Source organism: Delphinapterus leucas, chromosome 3 (assembly GCF_059928025.1).
Source record: "Delphinapterus leucas isolate spDelLeu-1000000601 "Yukka" chromosome 3, BTC_Dleu_Yukka2, whole genome shotgun sequence".
Classification (NCBI taxonomy): Eukaryota; Metazoa; Chordata; class Mammalia; order Artiodactyla; family Monodontidae; genus Delphinapterus; species Delphinapterus leucas.
In genome coordinates, this window is record NC_143131.1 from 59,348,082 (window position 1) to 59,364,957 (window position 16,876).

Genomic DNA, 16,876 nt, shown 5'->3' on the forward strand with positions numbered 1-16,876 from the left:
TGGACCTGGTGAGGAAACTAAGGGGCTCCCCAGAACTGGCATCCAGCAGGGCCTGGGGGGCAGGGAAGCTGAGGGGTCGAGAAGAGGGCCTGGGCCCACAGTGTTGTATATTAATACAAATTCAGGGTGAAGATTTCCATCCAGCTGCCCTTGTTAGGAGCGCCCAACACTTCTGTTTTCCTTAGGCCCAAACCTACTTTTGGTGGTTATTTCAATAACGGTGGCTCTTGTTTACGGGCAACTGAGTATTTGGGAAGAAAACCAATCAATCAAGACACAGAGAAAAGCACACCTTAAGTGGGCCTTCTGTTCATCCCAGAACATCATGACCACTGATGCTTCCAGGAAAGCCTCTATTCAGAGCGAAGGCCCCCGGTGTGCATGGGGCTGGCACTGTCTGAGGTCCCAGCCCAAGGGCTGTGCTGATGTTCTTGACATTAAACAATGGGCAAGGGAAAACCAAAGCTCATCTAGAATGAATTAGGCTCTTTTGAAACATGAAATCGGTGGCACTTGAGGAAGGAGACGTGGGATTTCCTCAGGTGGGTACGAGTCACGTCCTTAGAATCTGTGCTGTTTTGAAGAGGCTTCGGTCAGTGCACAGCCTTCCTTCTGAATCAGGGGCATTTGTTTATTTAACAATCATTGTCTTCCTCAGGATTTCCTGTGAGAGCTCCTGGACTTGTTTACATCTTGGTCCACACAAATAATACCAGAGCGTGGGCTGTCAGGTTATCAGATACTCTGCTCTTCGGAGAGTTGATTTTTAAGAAGCCTAATCTAAAACCTAGTTCCACACAGACGGCTCTGAGCAACTCATTTGCATTTGTCATCTAGTTTCTTTTTTTATTTTCCTTTTTATTCTTCTTCCTTTTTTTTTTTTTTAATGGAAATTCCTATCAGCAGATCCTGATAAGAATGATTCCTTTTGCAGAGATTACGAATTCGGTGTCGAGCAGATCATCGCCTGGAGAGGAGAATGTAAAGGTAATGATTCCCTGCCCATTTTCATCTTTGTGCTTCTCTCCAGAGCTGAAGTAGAAGTGAAGACCTAGCAGTAATAAACATAGGATAAAAAACCCAAAGCAAAAAAAACCCCTCAGGGATACGTCCCAGGGCACATTCAGAATAACTTGAAATTGCTTCCTTTATCGAATTTTAGATCTCTACTCTTAATGAGCAAACCTAGCTGTCTTTCTGGGTCGTAGTTGTATATGCAAGATGACTGTATACCTTTTCCAAAAATTTGTACGAGAAGATGATATCTACAGATGTTTGCCAACAATGCCATTGCAAGAATGAACTTGGGAGATATTCTCTGAACATAAAATAACCTATGGATAGCTTTTAGGCATGCATCAGCTTGGGACAGATTCTTCCCTTATTTCTAGCTCTTAATATTACGTACAAGACGAGTTTTCTGTTTATGTGTGGTGACACATGTAACATGTCTTTACTGATGTTTTCTTAGGTTGTTTTTTCATTTGCAAAAATAAACATTACTGTTATCAAGTAAGTAACTTGTAAAAAAGCCACCTGACTTTATCTTTTCCAGCGTGTGAAAAGCCCAGTGGTTCAACTGAATGAACATGAAGACCAGGACAGTCTATATTTGGGTATGTTCCAAAATATTGCTCCCCCCAGCATGCATATGGGGGTATCACAGACCCAGGTATGCAGGCGACAAGAAGAAAATCTACTTAGAAATAAAATCTTCCTTCCTGGGAGCCTTGTCTATTTCTTGAAACCCACCCAGGTAAATTTTTTTTGCAGCATCAGTTATAATACTATGACTTCAGGCATTCAATCTCCATTTACACTCTAAAAAACAAAACAAATCAAAACAAAGAAAGCAATCCAAGCTTTTCTAGACCGTTTTACTCTGAGTCAGATGTTGGCTCGGGGCTTGTCATATGTTACCTTGTTATTCCTATGAGGTTGGCACTACCAGCTTCCGTTTCAGGTGATGGCGACTGAGCCCACTGGTAGAGGGTAAATGGGGCAGTTGAGACTCATAACTTCATCCTGCCTGGCCTCAGAATCCCCAAGTTTACCGCTATCCTATTTTTTTTTTTTTTTTTGTGGTACGTGGGCCTCACTGTTGTGGCCTCTCCCGTTGTGGAGCAAAGGCTCCGGACGCGCAGGCTCAGCGGTCGTGGCTCACGGGCCCAGCCGCTCCGCGGCATGTGGGATCTTCCCGGACCGGGGCACGAACCCGTGTCCCCTGCATCAGCAGGCGGACTCTCAACCACTGCGCCACCAGGGAAGCCCTACCACTATCCTATTTTGATACCCGGTAGGGGGGGCCCTTGGAGCTGAGCCTGTGTGATCTTATCCCCTGGCCTCAGGAAAAGACCAGATGCTTATCCTGGGGCATGGATCTGATGTGGGTGTCCCTTCAAAGGAACCAGGAGCTCCCTTGGCAAGGGGAAAGTATTTCTCCCCTTGGCCCTGGGAATTCTTGTCTGCTCACAAGCATTGTAATTCACCACTCCCCAAGGGGCACCTCCCCAAATCTCCTCCTCGGGCATTTTCTAATTCCTCAGGGCTAATCAGGGCTCCAGACTTAACCTTTGAGTTAGAGCCGGATGAAGCTCTTGGGGGTTTGAGGACATGCACAGGCTGGGCTATCAGCAGATGCCTCGTCCGGGCACTTGGATGGTCTGGGGCTGATAAGTGGGGAGCAGATAATCCAGAGATTGCCCAGTTGGTTTCTTCAGGCTCAGTGAAGATGAAGCAGCTCACACACCTGGAAGGTGCCTGGGCAGAGCAGTCTTGGGAGTGGCAGGGGTGTGGTGGTGGCTATGGCAGTGACCAAGTGCTTGGGCTGATGTGAAATCAGGGAAAAGCAAGACAGCTCCCTGGGTGAACTTAGTAGCGAAGGTGGGTGGCCTGCGGAGCCTGGCGGTGCAGGGGGCTCCTGGGGAGTGCAGGCATGCAACAAAGCAGTTACAAGAATAAAGCAGGGTGAGGAGGAAGCACCCTCAGCATCCGTTGGCTGTGCTGCTTGTAGTTTGGCCACAAGCCAGAGGTGCTTTCTGGCTCTCCTTGTGCGAGGTACTACTGAAACTGGAATAGAAACTAGATCATACCGGGCTTTGTGCACACCTTTAACATTTCTGCTATAGAAGGTAAGAGGAATCATTTACTTCCAGAAGAGGGGAAGAGGAAGGAGAAATGAAAGCAAACGTGCCCACGTGGATGAGTGTCGCGGGCTGTTGAAGCCCAGAGCTCGACTGCTGCTCACGCATGCAGGATGTCTCATCTCCAGATTGCATCATGCTCCCAGGAATGTTCGCTTTGAAGAATGTTTACCGAGACAGGTTGCTGGTGGGGGAGGAGTGCTGGCTGTTAAAAGTATTAGATAGCAGGATTATTTTCATGTTAGGCTGCAAAAATTCACTCCGTTCTCAAACCGGTATCCTTGCGGGGGTAAGAAGGCACGCAGCCTTCTTTTGTTATGGAAATTGTTATGTAGCCTGACCTAATCTTTTGTTATGGAAATTGCAGTAGCCTGACCTAATCGGGGTGTTTTGTCAATAATGTCGTGCCTGAGGAGGGATGTGATAAAGAATTTGAGAGAGATGAGCGTGTATGACATTAATCCGGTGATTTATGAGAAGGTCTATGAATGGTTATCCCTTGTGCGAACATTGGCTTTGTTGTTCATTTAAACTTGGTGGATTAGAAAAGGCCACCTGATTTTATGCAAAGAACATAATAGAATCAGGTGGTACGCTGGTGTCTGGAACCGGAAATGGCTTTTCCCCGTGGCCGCTTCTAAACCGTTCTACCTTATATGTGCTTATATTCTGCTTGGTCTCTAAGGAAGTGCTGATAAACGTGGCATTGAGGTATATGGCTTTGCTGATTTATATTATTCAAAATGGTGTGACGTGAGTTTAGTGCGATCTCATAAACGACATTAGCGCCGTTCCAGTGGAACTTTCTGTGATGACGGGCATGTTCTGTATCCGCGCTATTCAGATATAGCCAGGTAGCCACATATGTCTATATAGCACGTGACGTGTGACCAGTGTGACTGAGGAACTGCCTTTGAACTTTATTTTTTGCACTGGACAGGGAAGCACCAGAGTAAGCTCCCTTTGTATTGCTGTCGTTGGCCCATGAGCATCAGGAACCAGCTCACCATTAGTTTATACACTGAAAATGACTACTGATCGGAAGAATAAAGTCTCCAGTGGGTAACAGCTGGTAACCTCATCCAAGCTGGTGCCCCCGAACCACCACAGTAGTGAGTAGTGATAGTAAGGTTACATTTATGGTGAGTCCAGAAGTGAGGGCCCCGCTCTCTGTGGATAACTGTGAGGGCTTGGCCTTTTGCTCAAAGGGGAGAGTATGAGTTGAGCGCTGGGGTCCAATTCTGTCGCTGCCACAGTGAAGAGTGAGACTCCTCAGCGTGCAGTGCCTTCACATTCTGCAGGTAGGGTGCGGGGAGAGGGCAAAGCATTTGGAGGAAAGGGTAGAAGAGAAGGTAAATGAAATGGGTCAATATGGAAATTAAAAGGAAGGAAGGGTCCATTTGGCTCAAGGATATGGGGCTAAATATGATTAAGGAATAGAAGCGCAACAGTGGGCAGCTGTGAATGTTGTACCAGGGAGAAGTGATGCGGACATCTAGCGGGAAACGTGGACAACCTCTGGGAAATACAGCGGAGAGCGTGAGCTTTGGCTGCCCCGTTGGAATACCAGCTGCAAACAAAGATGCATAAGCCAACACTGGATTGGCAAAGCCGGAAACAGCTTGGTTAGTTGTTGTCTTGCACACTCTTCTTTTGAAAGGTTGAATCTGAAAAAATAAAGCCATGTGCCTGATTAGAAACTCAGATTTCCAGTTCAAAGTTAAGTTTGTGCCTGAGGACTGTGAAACAAGAGTGCCAGTGTCTCAGGTGGGTTACAGAAGCCCCTGGAGGGTGACACTCCTGCTCCCTCAGCAAGTGATACTCAAGTGTGAGTGAGGTTGTACGGGCCAGCCCAGATTTAGTGACACTCATATTGAAACTGACTTTCCTGCGGTAATTTATCAGCCACTGCCTGCACTGGATTGAAGATAACTTGAACTTTACTGGCTCAAGCTGTGTATTGTATGACCATTTGGATGGAAAAATGAAGGACTGGTAAAACTGACACGTTACGACAAGAGCTCAGAGCATGTTTAACTTTCCCCGTGGGAGAAGGTGGTAGGGAGGTAGAGACCCTAGGGGCAGTGGTGGTGGAATTGGCTGGCATCCTCCTCCTGCCTGTGAAGTCTCGGTACCGTGAAGTGCTGGGCCGGAAGTGGTGCCGTATCTGCTCTTTGGCTGGCGGAGAGAGAGCTTGATGCAAGTGCGAGAGGTTCTAAGCGTCATATTGTTACGCTTAGAAAAAATACATTAATTTTGTCTTTTGTAATTACAGAAGTAATAAATGCTCACAGTAGAAAAATTAGAAATTTTAGAATAGAAAAACAGCCCTATCGTTCTGCCACCCCCCCCCCAAAGCAGCTACTATTAAATTTTGGTGTGTTTATGTGATCATAGTTGTGATCATGTAAACAATAGAATTCTATGTCCTGCTTTATTCATGTAACATTATATGCCATAAGTAAGCTTCATTTTAGAAGGTAGCTTAAAATGATGCTGTACATTTTTCTATGATTACTTTTGTATGAAGAAGGGAAAATGTCATAGATTCTTTCCACAAGTGTTTATCGACCAGGAAAACAAAACAAAACCCTTCTTTTTATAATATGTACTGTTGATTTTACAGAGTGGCCCAACTGTCAGTACATGCTGAGGCTCGAATCCCAGTTATTGGTTAATGCCCTGGGTCACTTCCTTGCTGTTACTCTTCATTACTTATATGTAATATGAGAAAACCTCTTAGTGGGTGTTGAGACTGGGAAGGTGGGCACTAGGGAGACAGATGAACCAAAGCTGGATGTGAAAGGAAACCTGATTTGATACCAGAAAAACTCATCCAGGCGAGTCGGGAAGAGAAGGAAGCAGAAACAGAAACAAACAGTAGGAAGTGAGGTGTTTCAGGGTGCTCAACCCAGCTGACACAGACAAGACAGAGAGAAACAGAGACCCCGCATAGGAAGCTTAGGAAAACATCACCAAAGGGAAACTGGAAGGGAATGATTGGGAGATCCAAAGAACAGTCCCTCAGAACAGAATGTTAGGGGCAGCAGGAACTCTTTATCCAAGATCTGCTTTTGTGGGTGTGTCTGGGAGAGTCCAGGCCCATGGATTTAGGTGGTGAGCTGGGTGGAGACGGTGCAGTCAACTGTGCTAGTCTGGCAAACCACCAATCAGTAGGACTAATTAGGTTAGTCTTTTCTTCTTATACTAACTTAAAGTTTGGAAATGGAATTGATGCTACTAAGCTATAAAACGTTATAAAACAGCAATTTTAAGTTGCTTGGAAACATCTTGAAACTTTAGTTGCAGAAACAAGGTCCAAAATGTGGAATCTTAAGATCTAGGACCCATGTCACTGGAAGCTGGCCCTCTTTTGGCTGTGATTATTTAGTAACTCATGTGTATCTATGTTGAGATCTCGGAACTGTTGCATGAAACATGAAAGAAAAGAAAAAAGGAAAAAAAGGGAGAGGGAGTAACCTTAGCAGAGCTCTTAGCCTTCTGAAAAGTTAGTTTTCAAGCCTAATTTCTGGCAGGTCTCTCTTTATGCCCCGGGCTATAAAAGTTTTGGGTAGATTTTCTTCTTTTCTCTTCTGTTTTTGGGGTCATCTTTCCACCACAAACCAAAGCTCACCAGTGTTTCAGTTTTGAAATACAGGGGCTGGGGCTGGAGAAATATCCCAAGAAGATCACTCGGAATGCACAGTTATTTGTAAAAGTTCTGATTCAGATTTTATTCCTTTCCTTCACTTCGGTGAAAATTTCTTATTGCAGTTGTTGAGGTTTTAAAAATTGGTTTTGGTAGAAGAAATTGTCAACTTACTGGAATTCTGCTGAGTGGTATAAGCTGAACTTGGTTCTCTTATGGCGAGTGTTCCGCCTTTTCTATTTGTGGTTTCATTCTCTGGATAAAGTTCTCCTTGTGGAATGCGAATAAAGCATTTTTCTTTAAATTAGACAGTTGGAATATTTACTGACAGACTTTTATCCCGTAAGTTAAAAAAGAACTTAGGGGTTTTCAGGTTAATATAATACCACAGACAAGGAAATGTGAAGGAACTAAAGTCTTATTGTAGGTGTAATGTCTTCATGTTATCGTCTTTTCTTATAATTTTTTATGTTTTTTTTTTTTTTTTTTAAACAAGTCCCAAGGCTAGGAAGCTGTCTGGTCTAATGATAGATCTAATGTTCTGCCTAGTTTTTGATCACAAATACGTGTTTAAAAACAAAATAAAAGTGAGCTAAGATTAGGAGTCGCTAATTAATCTAAGTACTCTGTTATCTTAACTCTGTCTGCCCGTTGGAATTACCTTGGAGCTTTAACAAACAATCCTGAAGCCCTGGTCCCACCCCCACAGAAGTCTGACCTAATTGGCCTGAAGTGCAGCCTGTGTTGCAGGAGTTGTAAAAGCTTCCCAGGTGATTCTCAGGTACAGCCAAGGTTGAGAACCATGACATAGCTCCTTAAGGGAGCCCTGCTCTGCTGAAATCACTCTGACTTACTGGGTTTTCAGTGTTTTGGGAATTGGAGAATTGTGGTTCTACTTTTATCTCAGTTGGTTACAAAAGCAATTAATGGAGGCCCATTTGTATTAGGTTTGCAGACTTTTAATGATGATCACCATCAACATCATGGTAGATCCGTGGGAAAGGTAAAAAACAAAAAAATTCATTGAAAGTTTCCTAAATACTTGAACCTAAATGAGATGATTAAACCTTTAAAGATTATTTTTAAACATTAAGAAGGAATCAAGTGATTGTAGTTTGCTGTCACATTCATTTATTGGACTTAAGAGGTGCACAGTTCGGGATGAAGGGAGTGGATGGTTGTTTACACCAATGTCATAGGGCGTTACAAGGAGGCCTGATGTTTGACAGTAGTACCAACCTAGCTATAGTGTATTCTAAATCACCTTTTTCTTTCATGTCACAAACCAACTTAATTTCTGAAATGTAATCTAGGAGGGGGAAAAAATGGCAGCTCTTTCTCTGAACTCTAAATTTTTCATTCTCCAAAACAGGATCCTCAACTCCAAATAAACCAGCTTAGTGAATAATTCCATAGCTTCTGTCCCTAAAGATTCTGTTTTGATTAAATCAAATCATTATAAATTTCAAACAAGTATAAAATCTTAAGGAAACTACAACTACCTTATAAAACATGAAACAAGTGAAAAATATGAAATACATCCTGGAAATAGTATTTGTAAATGCTTTTTGTGGAAAGTTAAATTTCCACTTAAGGATTTTGTCCCCTTTTCTTTTGTTGAAACACTTCGGAATACCTGTGTGTGCAGACGGTTAATGAAAGAATTGCCCGCACAGGGGAATCCTTAGGTTTCGGGCTTGATTGCAGTGTCAGTGTGTTTATGTGAGTTTAGGCTTGCTGAGTACCCAGTGGTTAATCCGTTGGAAGGGACTTTAGGGCAATTAAGATTCTGGTTAGCTTTCATTGCCAGGCAGTACGAGCTCTATCAATTTATTGGGACAATTTGCTATAACTTTTAGAGTGCCTAATTTGGAAGACATTTTTATGAAACATGGCCTCTTACTTCAGTCATGGGCAAGAAATCCAACAGAACTTATTCTTCTTATTCAATATGAGATTCTTCTGAAGAATACGTGTAAAGCATAGGAAGGAAGTGATGCAATCATATGCCGAATACGAGAGCCCGGGGTAAATAGTCTTTTGTTTCTTCATAACATTTAAAATAACAAACAAAAAACAGAATAAAGAGTGAAGTTAAAGGTGTCTAGAATTTTGAAGCAAACTTTGAGTAAGCGAGCTGGGCTTCATCCAGATTCTTGAGATTTATCTACCATTAGGTTTCTGCTGATCTAACTGAAGTAGACTTACCTACCCCCCAAGTGTTCAATGGGGGCTCCTCATTAGGGTTAACTCTTAGGAACATATTAACCCCAAAGTGACACTATTTGTTTCTGAGAAATTACAATTATTTTTAGCATATAATCTTTCAATGTCTAATTAGTTCCCTCAGAGCTACATGGGAACTTCACTTCAGAACTTAAGCAAAGGGAAATAGAGTTTTATGCATGACTTGAATTCTATGTATCTGAATAAGCAATGCACACTTTCTTTGAGCATGAATTCCACAACATAGAGCCTGTGCATTTTGTCCCCATCCTTTAACACATTTTTACACTTTATTTTGTAGAACAGTTTTAGATTTACAGAAAAGTTGCAAAGATGGTACAGAGAGTTCCCATACACCCAGCCCCCTAGACTCCCCTAGTTTCCCTTATTATTAACATCATATATTATTATGGTATATTTGTTAAAATTAATGAACCAGCTTTGATACATTATTATTGACTAAAGTCCATCCTTTATTTAGATTTCCTTAGTTTTTATCTAGTTTCCTTCTTCTGTCCCAGGATACCATATTACATTCAGCTGTGTTTCCTTAGGCTCCCCTTGGCTGTGAGAGTTTCTCAGACTTATTTTTGATGATCTTGACATTTTTGAGGAATACTGGTCATGTATTCCATAGAATGTCCCTTCATTGGTAATTTTGGGGTGGTTTCTCTATCATTAAACTGAGGTTATGGGTTTGGGGAGGAAGACCACAGAGGTTAAGTGCCATTTCCATCACATTATATCAATAGCATATAATATCGGCATGACTTGTCAGTGTTGATGATGACCTTGATTACCTGGTAGAGCTAGCGTTTGTCAGGTTTCTCCACTGTAAAGTTACTCTTCCCCACTCCTCTTCCCATATCGTGTTCTTTGGAAGGAAGTCATGATGTGCAGCCCACACTTTAGGAATGAGGAGTTATCTGTATGCTTCCCTGTGGGCAAAGTGTCTAAAACTATTTGGAATTCTTCTCCATGGGAGATTTTTATCCCTCTCACTTATTTATTCAGTCATTTATGTCAGTATAAATTCATGGATATTTATTTTACACTTTGGGTAGTCACCTAGTACTACTTTATTCAGAGTGTTCTAGCTTTGGTGATGAGGGACTCTTTCAGTTGGCTTCTGTGTCCTTTCTACATATTCCTGTCATTGTGGGGTAGGGTGGTGAATATTCTTTATGATACTGTAATGGTAGATACATGACACTGCATTTGTCAAAGCCCATAGAACTTTATGGCACAGAGAGGAAACTTCAATGTGTGCAAATAAAAAATTAAGAGGTTGGAGGATCCTGTGATGGAATGCAAAATGTAGCAAAACAACCTAATTGTACTAAAAACTTTGGAAACAACCTCACTGTAGAGGATGGGAGCAGGGTGCAGACCTCAGTAACTTTGGAAATGAGTAGAATAAAAGCAAAAGAAACTGTACATAAGCATGTCTTCTAGGTGAGAAAGTTGTTTCCCATAGGGGTACAGGTTAACATTTCTGATACCACTATTAATATATACTGGAAATAAGTAAGTCAATGGATGATGGAGAGCAGGTGTCAGGTTTTTCACTATTGGAGTGGGAGTTTACAGAGAAGCAAGGGGAGGAGGCCAGAATGATCCATGTGCTAATGAATGAGAGATGTGGACATCACTATGTACTCATGATTAGTTAAAATAGATACACATGGTTGCGTATGGAAATATTTGTAGGTACGTGTACATACCTAGGTTAGGACACACATATTTCATTGCTGTGTCAGTTGAGAGGGCCTAGAAGCAGCAATACTCCAGTAGCATATACAAGATGAGCCCACCCTTTAAAAAAAACCCAAACAAACAGGATTATCCATCACATTTTGTGTGAATTTCAGCTTCAGAACTGTAGGCTTGATAACACTTATATTAAAACGATTTAAATTCTTTGCTATTTTAACTTATCTACATGTGAATGACCGCAAAAGTCTATAGAACAATAGGTTGAACTTTGATGTTAAAATTGATTTAAAAAAAAGTTTGTGAATAAGTCCATATCATGTAAGAAACTTTTTCTGAAGGCTTGGAAAAATTAAAATTGGAACATTATCAGAAAAAACTTCAAATGTAATCATTGATGTTGCTTCCCTAGGTGCCTCAGCTCTTCCTACTATGAAGAATTTTTTTTCTCCTCAGGCTGTAACAAGATACTTTCCTCCCCCTCCATCCTTTCTCTGTCCAGACTTATGGCCCATAACCTTGCTTCTTCCACCTCCAGGGACCCTTACATTTACTATCCACAGCTGCCTCTTCAGGACAAATTCAAAATTCTTCATAATGTATCATTCAGAAAAACTTAGTGAATTTGTCCTAATTCTTTCCTTTCAGGTTATGCCCAGGAACTTCAGTGTTTAAGACAAAAAGAGGTCCATCAAGGATCTTTATTTCCTTAAGAGAATCAGCTAAGTAGAACCTGTATCTGTAGCAATCCTAAATGCTGGTGGAGGCTTTGACAACATAATTCTTTAATACGTTACTTTGGTCAGAAAATCTATTATTTTCCTATCCTGAAGTGTTTTTGAGAATTTTTTTCTCTTTTTGTATTACATGTGGGTATATCATAATACAGGTAATTTCATTTGTTGGACTTCTAGGTTGTTGTCTGGGTTTTTTTCCCCCTTAGATAGTAGGATGACATAATGGGGCATATCAGAACTTTCGGAGGGGCATGCGGAGCTTTTCTTTAAATAAATCAAGGTAATTAAGGTAGATAAGAAGTAAAAAATATTATTATTTTTAAAGTAAGGTGGTATTATGAATGGTGGCACCCTGGGTTTCTGATTTATGACCACCATTGTACCATGCTCCTACTTCATGCCTATTTTATGTGAATTCAACTTCATAGGCTCTATTAAAAAAATACAACAGGGAGGGAGATAGGGAGAAAAACAATAATTTGAACCTCAGGTGGTTCTACACTCAGTGAGTGTAACAGCCCTGAGTGAGCATGAGGCTGGACGTGAATGTGCGCTTCCCTCCCTGGGGCTCACACTGAGTGCATCTTACACGTGGATGTGAGCTGTGCTTTTAAGACCTTTGTCTCTGTACAACATGGCCTCTCAGTGAAAAACAACCATTTCTTTTTTTTTTTTTTTTTTTTGCGGTACGCGGGCCTCTCACTGTTGTGGCCTCTCCCGTTGCGGAGCACAGGCTCCGGACGCGCAGGCTCAGCGGCCATGGCTCACGGGCCCAGCCGCTCCGCGGCATGTGAGATCTTCCCGGACCGGGGCACGAACCCACGTACCCTGCGTCGGCAGGCGGACTCTCAACCACTGCGCCACCAGGGAAGCCCAAGCCAACCATTTCTTCTGGTGCCCGACCGAGGTAACAATGTTCTCCAGCAAAGAGCTGTTTCTGTTGAACTTAGAGGGATGACATGGCGCCTTCTAATAGGTTTTTGAGGAAGACTTTGATCATTTCTGACTTTCACCTAATGCTAGAACTTGAACTACATGAAATTGTCACTGTTCAGGCTGAAATTATCCAGGATAGGCTTGTCCTTGCATCATGGGTCCTGCTGCCTTTTGTCTGTATATATATTTTTTTTATTTTTTTTTTCCCCAAGAATGGTGTTTAACAGTGTTAAAAACTAGTCTCTGGTGGTCAAACAATGGAGCAGAAAAGCAAAACAAATCCTCCTCTTTCTGTCTCAGTATGATTTCCTTGGAACTTCTTTTCATTTTGCCGTGTCTCTGTTTTGAAAATCAAGCTATTACTCTTGAGATAAAGATAAGAATCTTTCAGTGTCTATAATATAGGAGAGAAATATAATGAAAGGGAAACCTTATTTACAGTTAACATTTAAACTAAAACTTAGTGAAAACGCATGTTCTTTACTGTTATAATCTCATTTGATCCTTACAACTCTTTGAAGTAGAGATATCCCATTTTATAGGAAACAACTGAGCATCAGAAGGTATGAGTGACTTGGTTAGGACCACTAAGTAAATAAGTGACAGAGTCCAGATATATAGATCTTCCTTGACTTATGATGGGGTCATGCCCCAATAAAACCATCATAAGTTGAAAATATCATAAATGGAAAATGCATTTAATAAATCTAACCTGCTGAGCGTCCTGGCGTAGCCTAGCATATTTTAAATGCTCAGAACACATCCATTAGCCTACAATTGGGCATCATCATCTAACACAAAGCATATTTTATAATAAAGTGTTGAAGATCTCGTAATTTATTGAATACGGTAATGAAACTGAAAAACAGAATGATTGTATGGGTACAGAATGGCTGTAAGCATATAGGGTGTTTACCCTCATGATCGTGTGGCTGACTGGGATCTGTACTCGCTGCCACTGCTTGGCCTCATGACAGAGTGTCATAGGGCATATCGCCAGTCTGGGAAAAGATCAAAATTCAGAATTCCAAGTCCAGTTTCTACTGAATGCGTGTTGCTTCTGCACCATCGGTAAAGTCGAAAAATCCTAAGTTGAACCATAAGCCGGCGACCATCTATATGTGTCTCCAAAATCCCGTACTTTTTCTTTTCAGCTTGAGGCTCCTTAAAAATATGAATGTAAAACACAGTTTTTGTCCTCAAGGAATTTTGGATCCCATTGGAGGATAAGAAAACTGTACAAATACTGTAATTTAAATTGAAATATAAATACTCTTCTAGGGAGGTTCAGTTTTATCATTGTTGAGAGGTAGGTGACAGCATGTGTCCTGGGTAATTGAGACTTTATGGAGGTTATTTTCTAAGTAAAGGATTTTCTAATTAGAGCGGGCACAGTAAGGCTGATGAAATCATTTACATTCTTATGTTGTCATGGTTGTATGATATCTGGTGAGAAAGTGGCCTTGGGGATATATCATTGAATTCTGCCAACTGCAATTGCAATCAGCCCGTCAGAGAAAGCAAAGAAATTAAGCCGTTGAATATGAATGAGATGTAAATAACATCTTGAATTAATTTAAATGCAATCACATTGACCCAATGCTGGGACAAACTCAATTACTGTAGAAAACAAGGAGGATAAATGACCCATATTCAGGAGAAATTCTTTGGTAAGAAAACGAGTTGGCCTAAAAAAAGACTGTCAACACAATATTTGATACTCCACTTTTTATGTTAACTATGCACACTGCTGGTCAGTAAACTCAATTTATTCTTTAAACCATGTCGATAAATAATAAAGCAAGTTAGATTGGAAAGTCTCTTGTTGGGTTTCTCATGTGTACTGGTTGGGTAATTCTAGTAGTTTTATTGCCAGAATAATTTCTATATCAACAATCAGTTGATATGGAATTGGTCAACAAGGACTGTGCTTTGGGGATAATTAGATTGAGGTGCACCTACCTGGCATCTCAACTCAAGAACTGCATTTTACAAAGTTCTTTCATATCTCTGCATTGTCCTGAAGGTCTTCTGACCTGTCTCTGATGCTTAAGAGAGAAGCAGCCCACTCCAGTAGTTTGTTGACCTGGGATTTATCCCAGGTTTAGTGGCTCTAAAACTTTAGTGGCTCTATAACTTTACTTTGCATGATAATGAGCAAGACAACAGTATTTCCTGACCCAGTACCTTCATTTCCAAATGGTGTTTGTCTACACTTGTGGAGGGTCCCTTTCTAGGGTCTCTGGACATCTCTCAGGCAGGCAAGAATTCTGTGCACACCCCAAGTATTGTACGGAGCCTTAGAGAACAAAGGGTTTTCTCCACCCAACAGTATTGCTGTTTGCAAATGTAGACGCTGTTATGATGAATAAAATGCAAATATATATTGAAACACTTTACCAGAGTTCGCATAGCATTTTTTTTTTGGTCAAGATACACACTTCAGTTAGCAGACGTTTACTAAAAATATTACAGCTGTCATATAAAGACTCTTCGTCTACGGGTTGGGACTTAACTGTGTAAATCACTCATTCGTTTAGCAGCTGCCTACAGTGTTCTAAGTCCTAAAACTGAGAATGAATGGAAACCCATTCACAAGATTTTATCTACTTTCTTATAGAAAGTTGCGTATGGACTAAAACCCTCTCATCTGATAGTAGAGTTGAGAGTAATTTTTCCTTACAGTTGCTCCAGCTGAGTAAGAAAAATATGTACTTATTCTTCAAATAAAAGGTCACAAAGTAGAGAATATATTTTTTGTTTTAATTTAGTTGCGATGCTTGTCATTACATAGCTTATAGCTGATCTACTTGTATGCTGTATTTACATAGCAACCCATATGAACACAGAGGTGACGTATGTAATTCTGATTTCCTTCGCATCTATCTGTACCCCTCACCCAACCCCAGCCCAATCAGACAGGATTAGCTATCAGGGAGCAGGTTATGCATCTGTTTTCTCACACAGCATGGCACGAGAGTGCCAACAATTTTTGAAATAATTGAAGTAAAGAGATGAATGTTAATTAAGACACATATTGTCATGTTCCAGGTCTGCAGAGTTGAAAGGATCCTCACATTGTTTCCACTCTCCTTTAGTTTATTTGGCCGTCAGATGCCCTCAAAACAAAATACAATGCTTCTGTGAAAAGAAATGCTTAAAAGAGACTCCCGTGTGAGACTTGGGATATACTTTTTTTCTGCTGCAGACCTTGGCTGCCGTGCTGGAGCTTATTTGGGGCCCATGTATCTGCGCCTGCCGGTGGGGGTTTAGAGAAGTAAGTTTGAGCAGTGTCAACGATTTATGGGGAGGCAGTAATGGGCTTCTACTGAATGCTAATTACCGACGAGTTGTTCAGGGAGACTGTGCAAGAACTGTTGGTTTGTGGTAAATTAGTCGCTAGCTCCATTGAGATGGACTGCGAGTTTAGATCAGAGCCCCAAAGGCGCCCAGCTCCTTGTGACTGATGGCCAAACTTGGTGACAATTTGAGAAAAAACACCCCAATTGTGCTAAACGGTAAAGTAGATGACTTTACATGAATTTAATAAGTACGATTCTGGTTAAAAGTTAAAGCTTCCAACCCCTTTTGGATTAAAAGGACGGGGAGACTGGATCGTTAAATGAATTATCAGAGTTGTTTTGGCTCTTAGATCTGAAAAGCTGCCAATGGTATGAAAGAATAGATTGCTCTGGAAAAACCCCTGCCCTGAGTATGACGGCCTTTATTTGTCTGTGTACTGGGGCTTTCTGGCTGTCCACACGCATAAACCTCAACCTTTATCTCATACTGCACAGGGTGGCTTTTCTGAGAAATGATCCTCTAGCTCCCGACCAAAACAGGCGTCTGCATTGGGAGGGTTTTCTTGAGTCTCAGGCAGCTCTCTTTCAATTGGCAGTTACCTTTCTTCTTCATTTCCATTTCCAGCAACGAGAAGAGAGTTAATGATTCATTTGCTCCCAGTGACCTTTTGAATAACTGGACTGCGGTGTACCAGTACCACTCTGAGCTGCTGTGCTCGCCTCCTTTTACTTTCCCAGTTTGGCTTGCATATTTATAGCCTCCTTCGTGGTCTACATGCCTGAACGCCTGAAGGAAGCAAAACATTTATTGCCTCTCCCTCCCAGTGTTCGCAGCTTTCACCCAGCCCCATTCCTTCCTTTTACATCACACGGGAGACTCGCCTCCTGGCTGGGGATGTCCGAGTTCTTCCTGAGTCTCTGCTGTTGAATCTGTTGATTTCATCGAGACAAAAAGATGGATTCTGACTCGGACTCACCTTTTAACTACTCGTGGCCTTCCTTCCCCAAAATGAAGATTCGACGGAGGGCGTCCAAACAAGGTAGATCACACGATCTTTTACTACCCCCGGAGCCAAGCCAGGCATCTTCCTATTCTTACCTTTCTTTTCCTCGTTGCTTTGCAAGACTCTTTCTGATAAGTGCATGTTTATACATGTCTTTATAAAACTC

The 16,876-nt window shown here is 41.6% G+C and overlaps 1 protein-coding gene across 9 annotated transcripts in view; it reads left to right on the forward strand.

Annotated features, from left to right (window-relative positions):
- ARHGEF28 (Rho guanine nucleotide exchange factor 28) overlaps positions 1 to 16,876 on the forward strand; it is a 309,928-nt gene that overhangs the window by 161,242 nt on the left and 131,810 nt on the right. For 7 of the 9 annotated variants that reach the window (XM_022595023.2, XM_089908998.1, XM_089908999.1 and 4 more), the window contains 2 exons: positions 935 to 987; positions 1,556 to 1,616. The exons of 1 other annotated variant lie outside the window; for it this stretch is intronic. In XM_022595023.2, coding sequence (XP_022450731.2) covers positions 935 to 987; positions 1,556 to 1,616 — 114 coding nt within the window. Of the gene's footprint in view, positions 1 to 934; positions 988 to 1,555; positions 1,617 to 6,176; positions 16,747 to 16,876 lie in introns of those variants that run through there. One more of the 9 variants, XM_022595053.3, reaches the window with a different exon arrangement.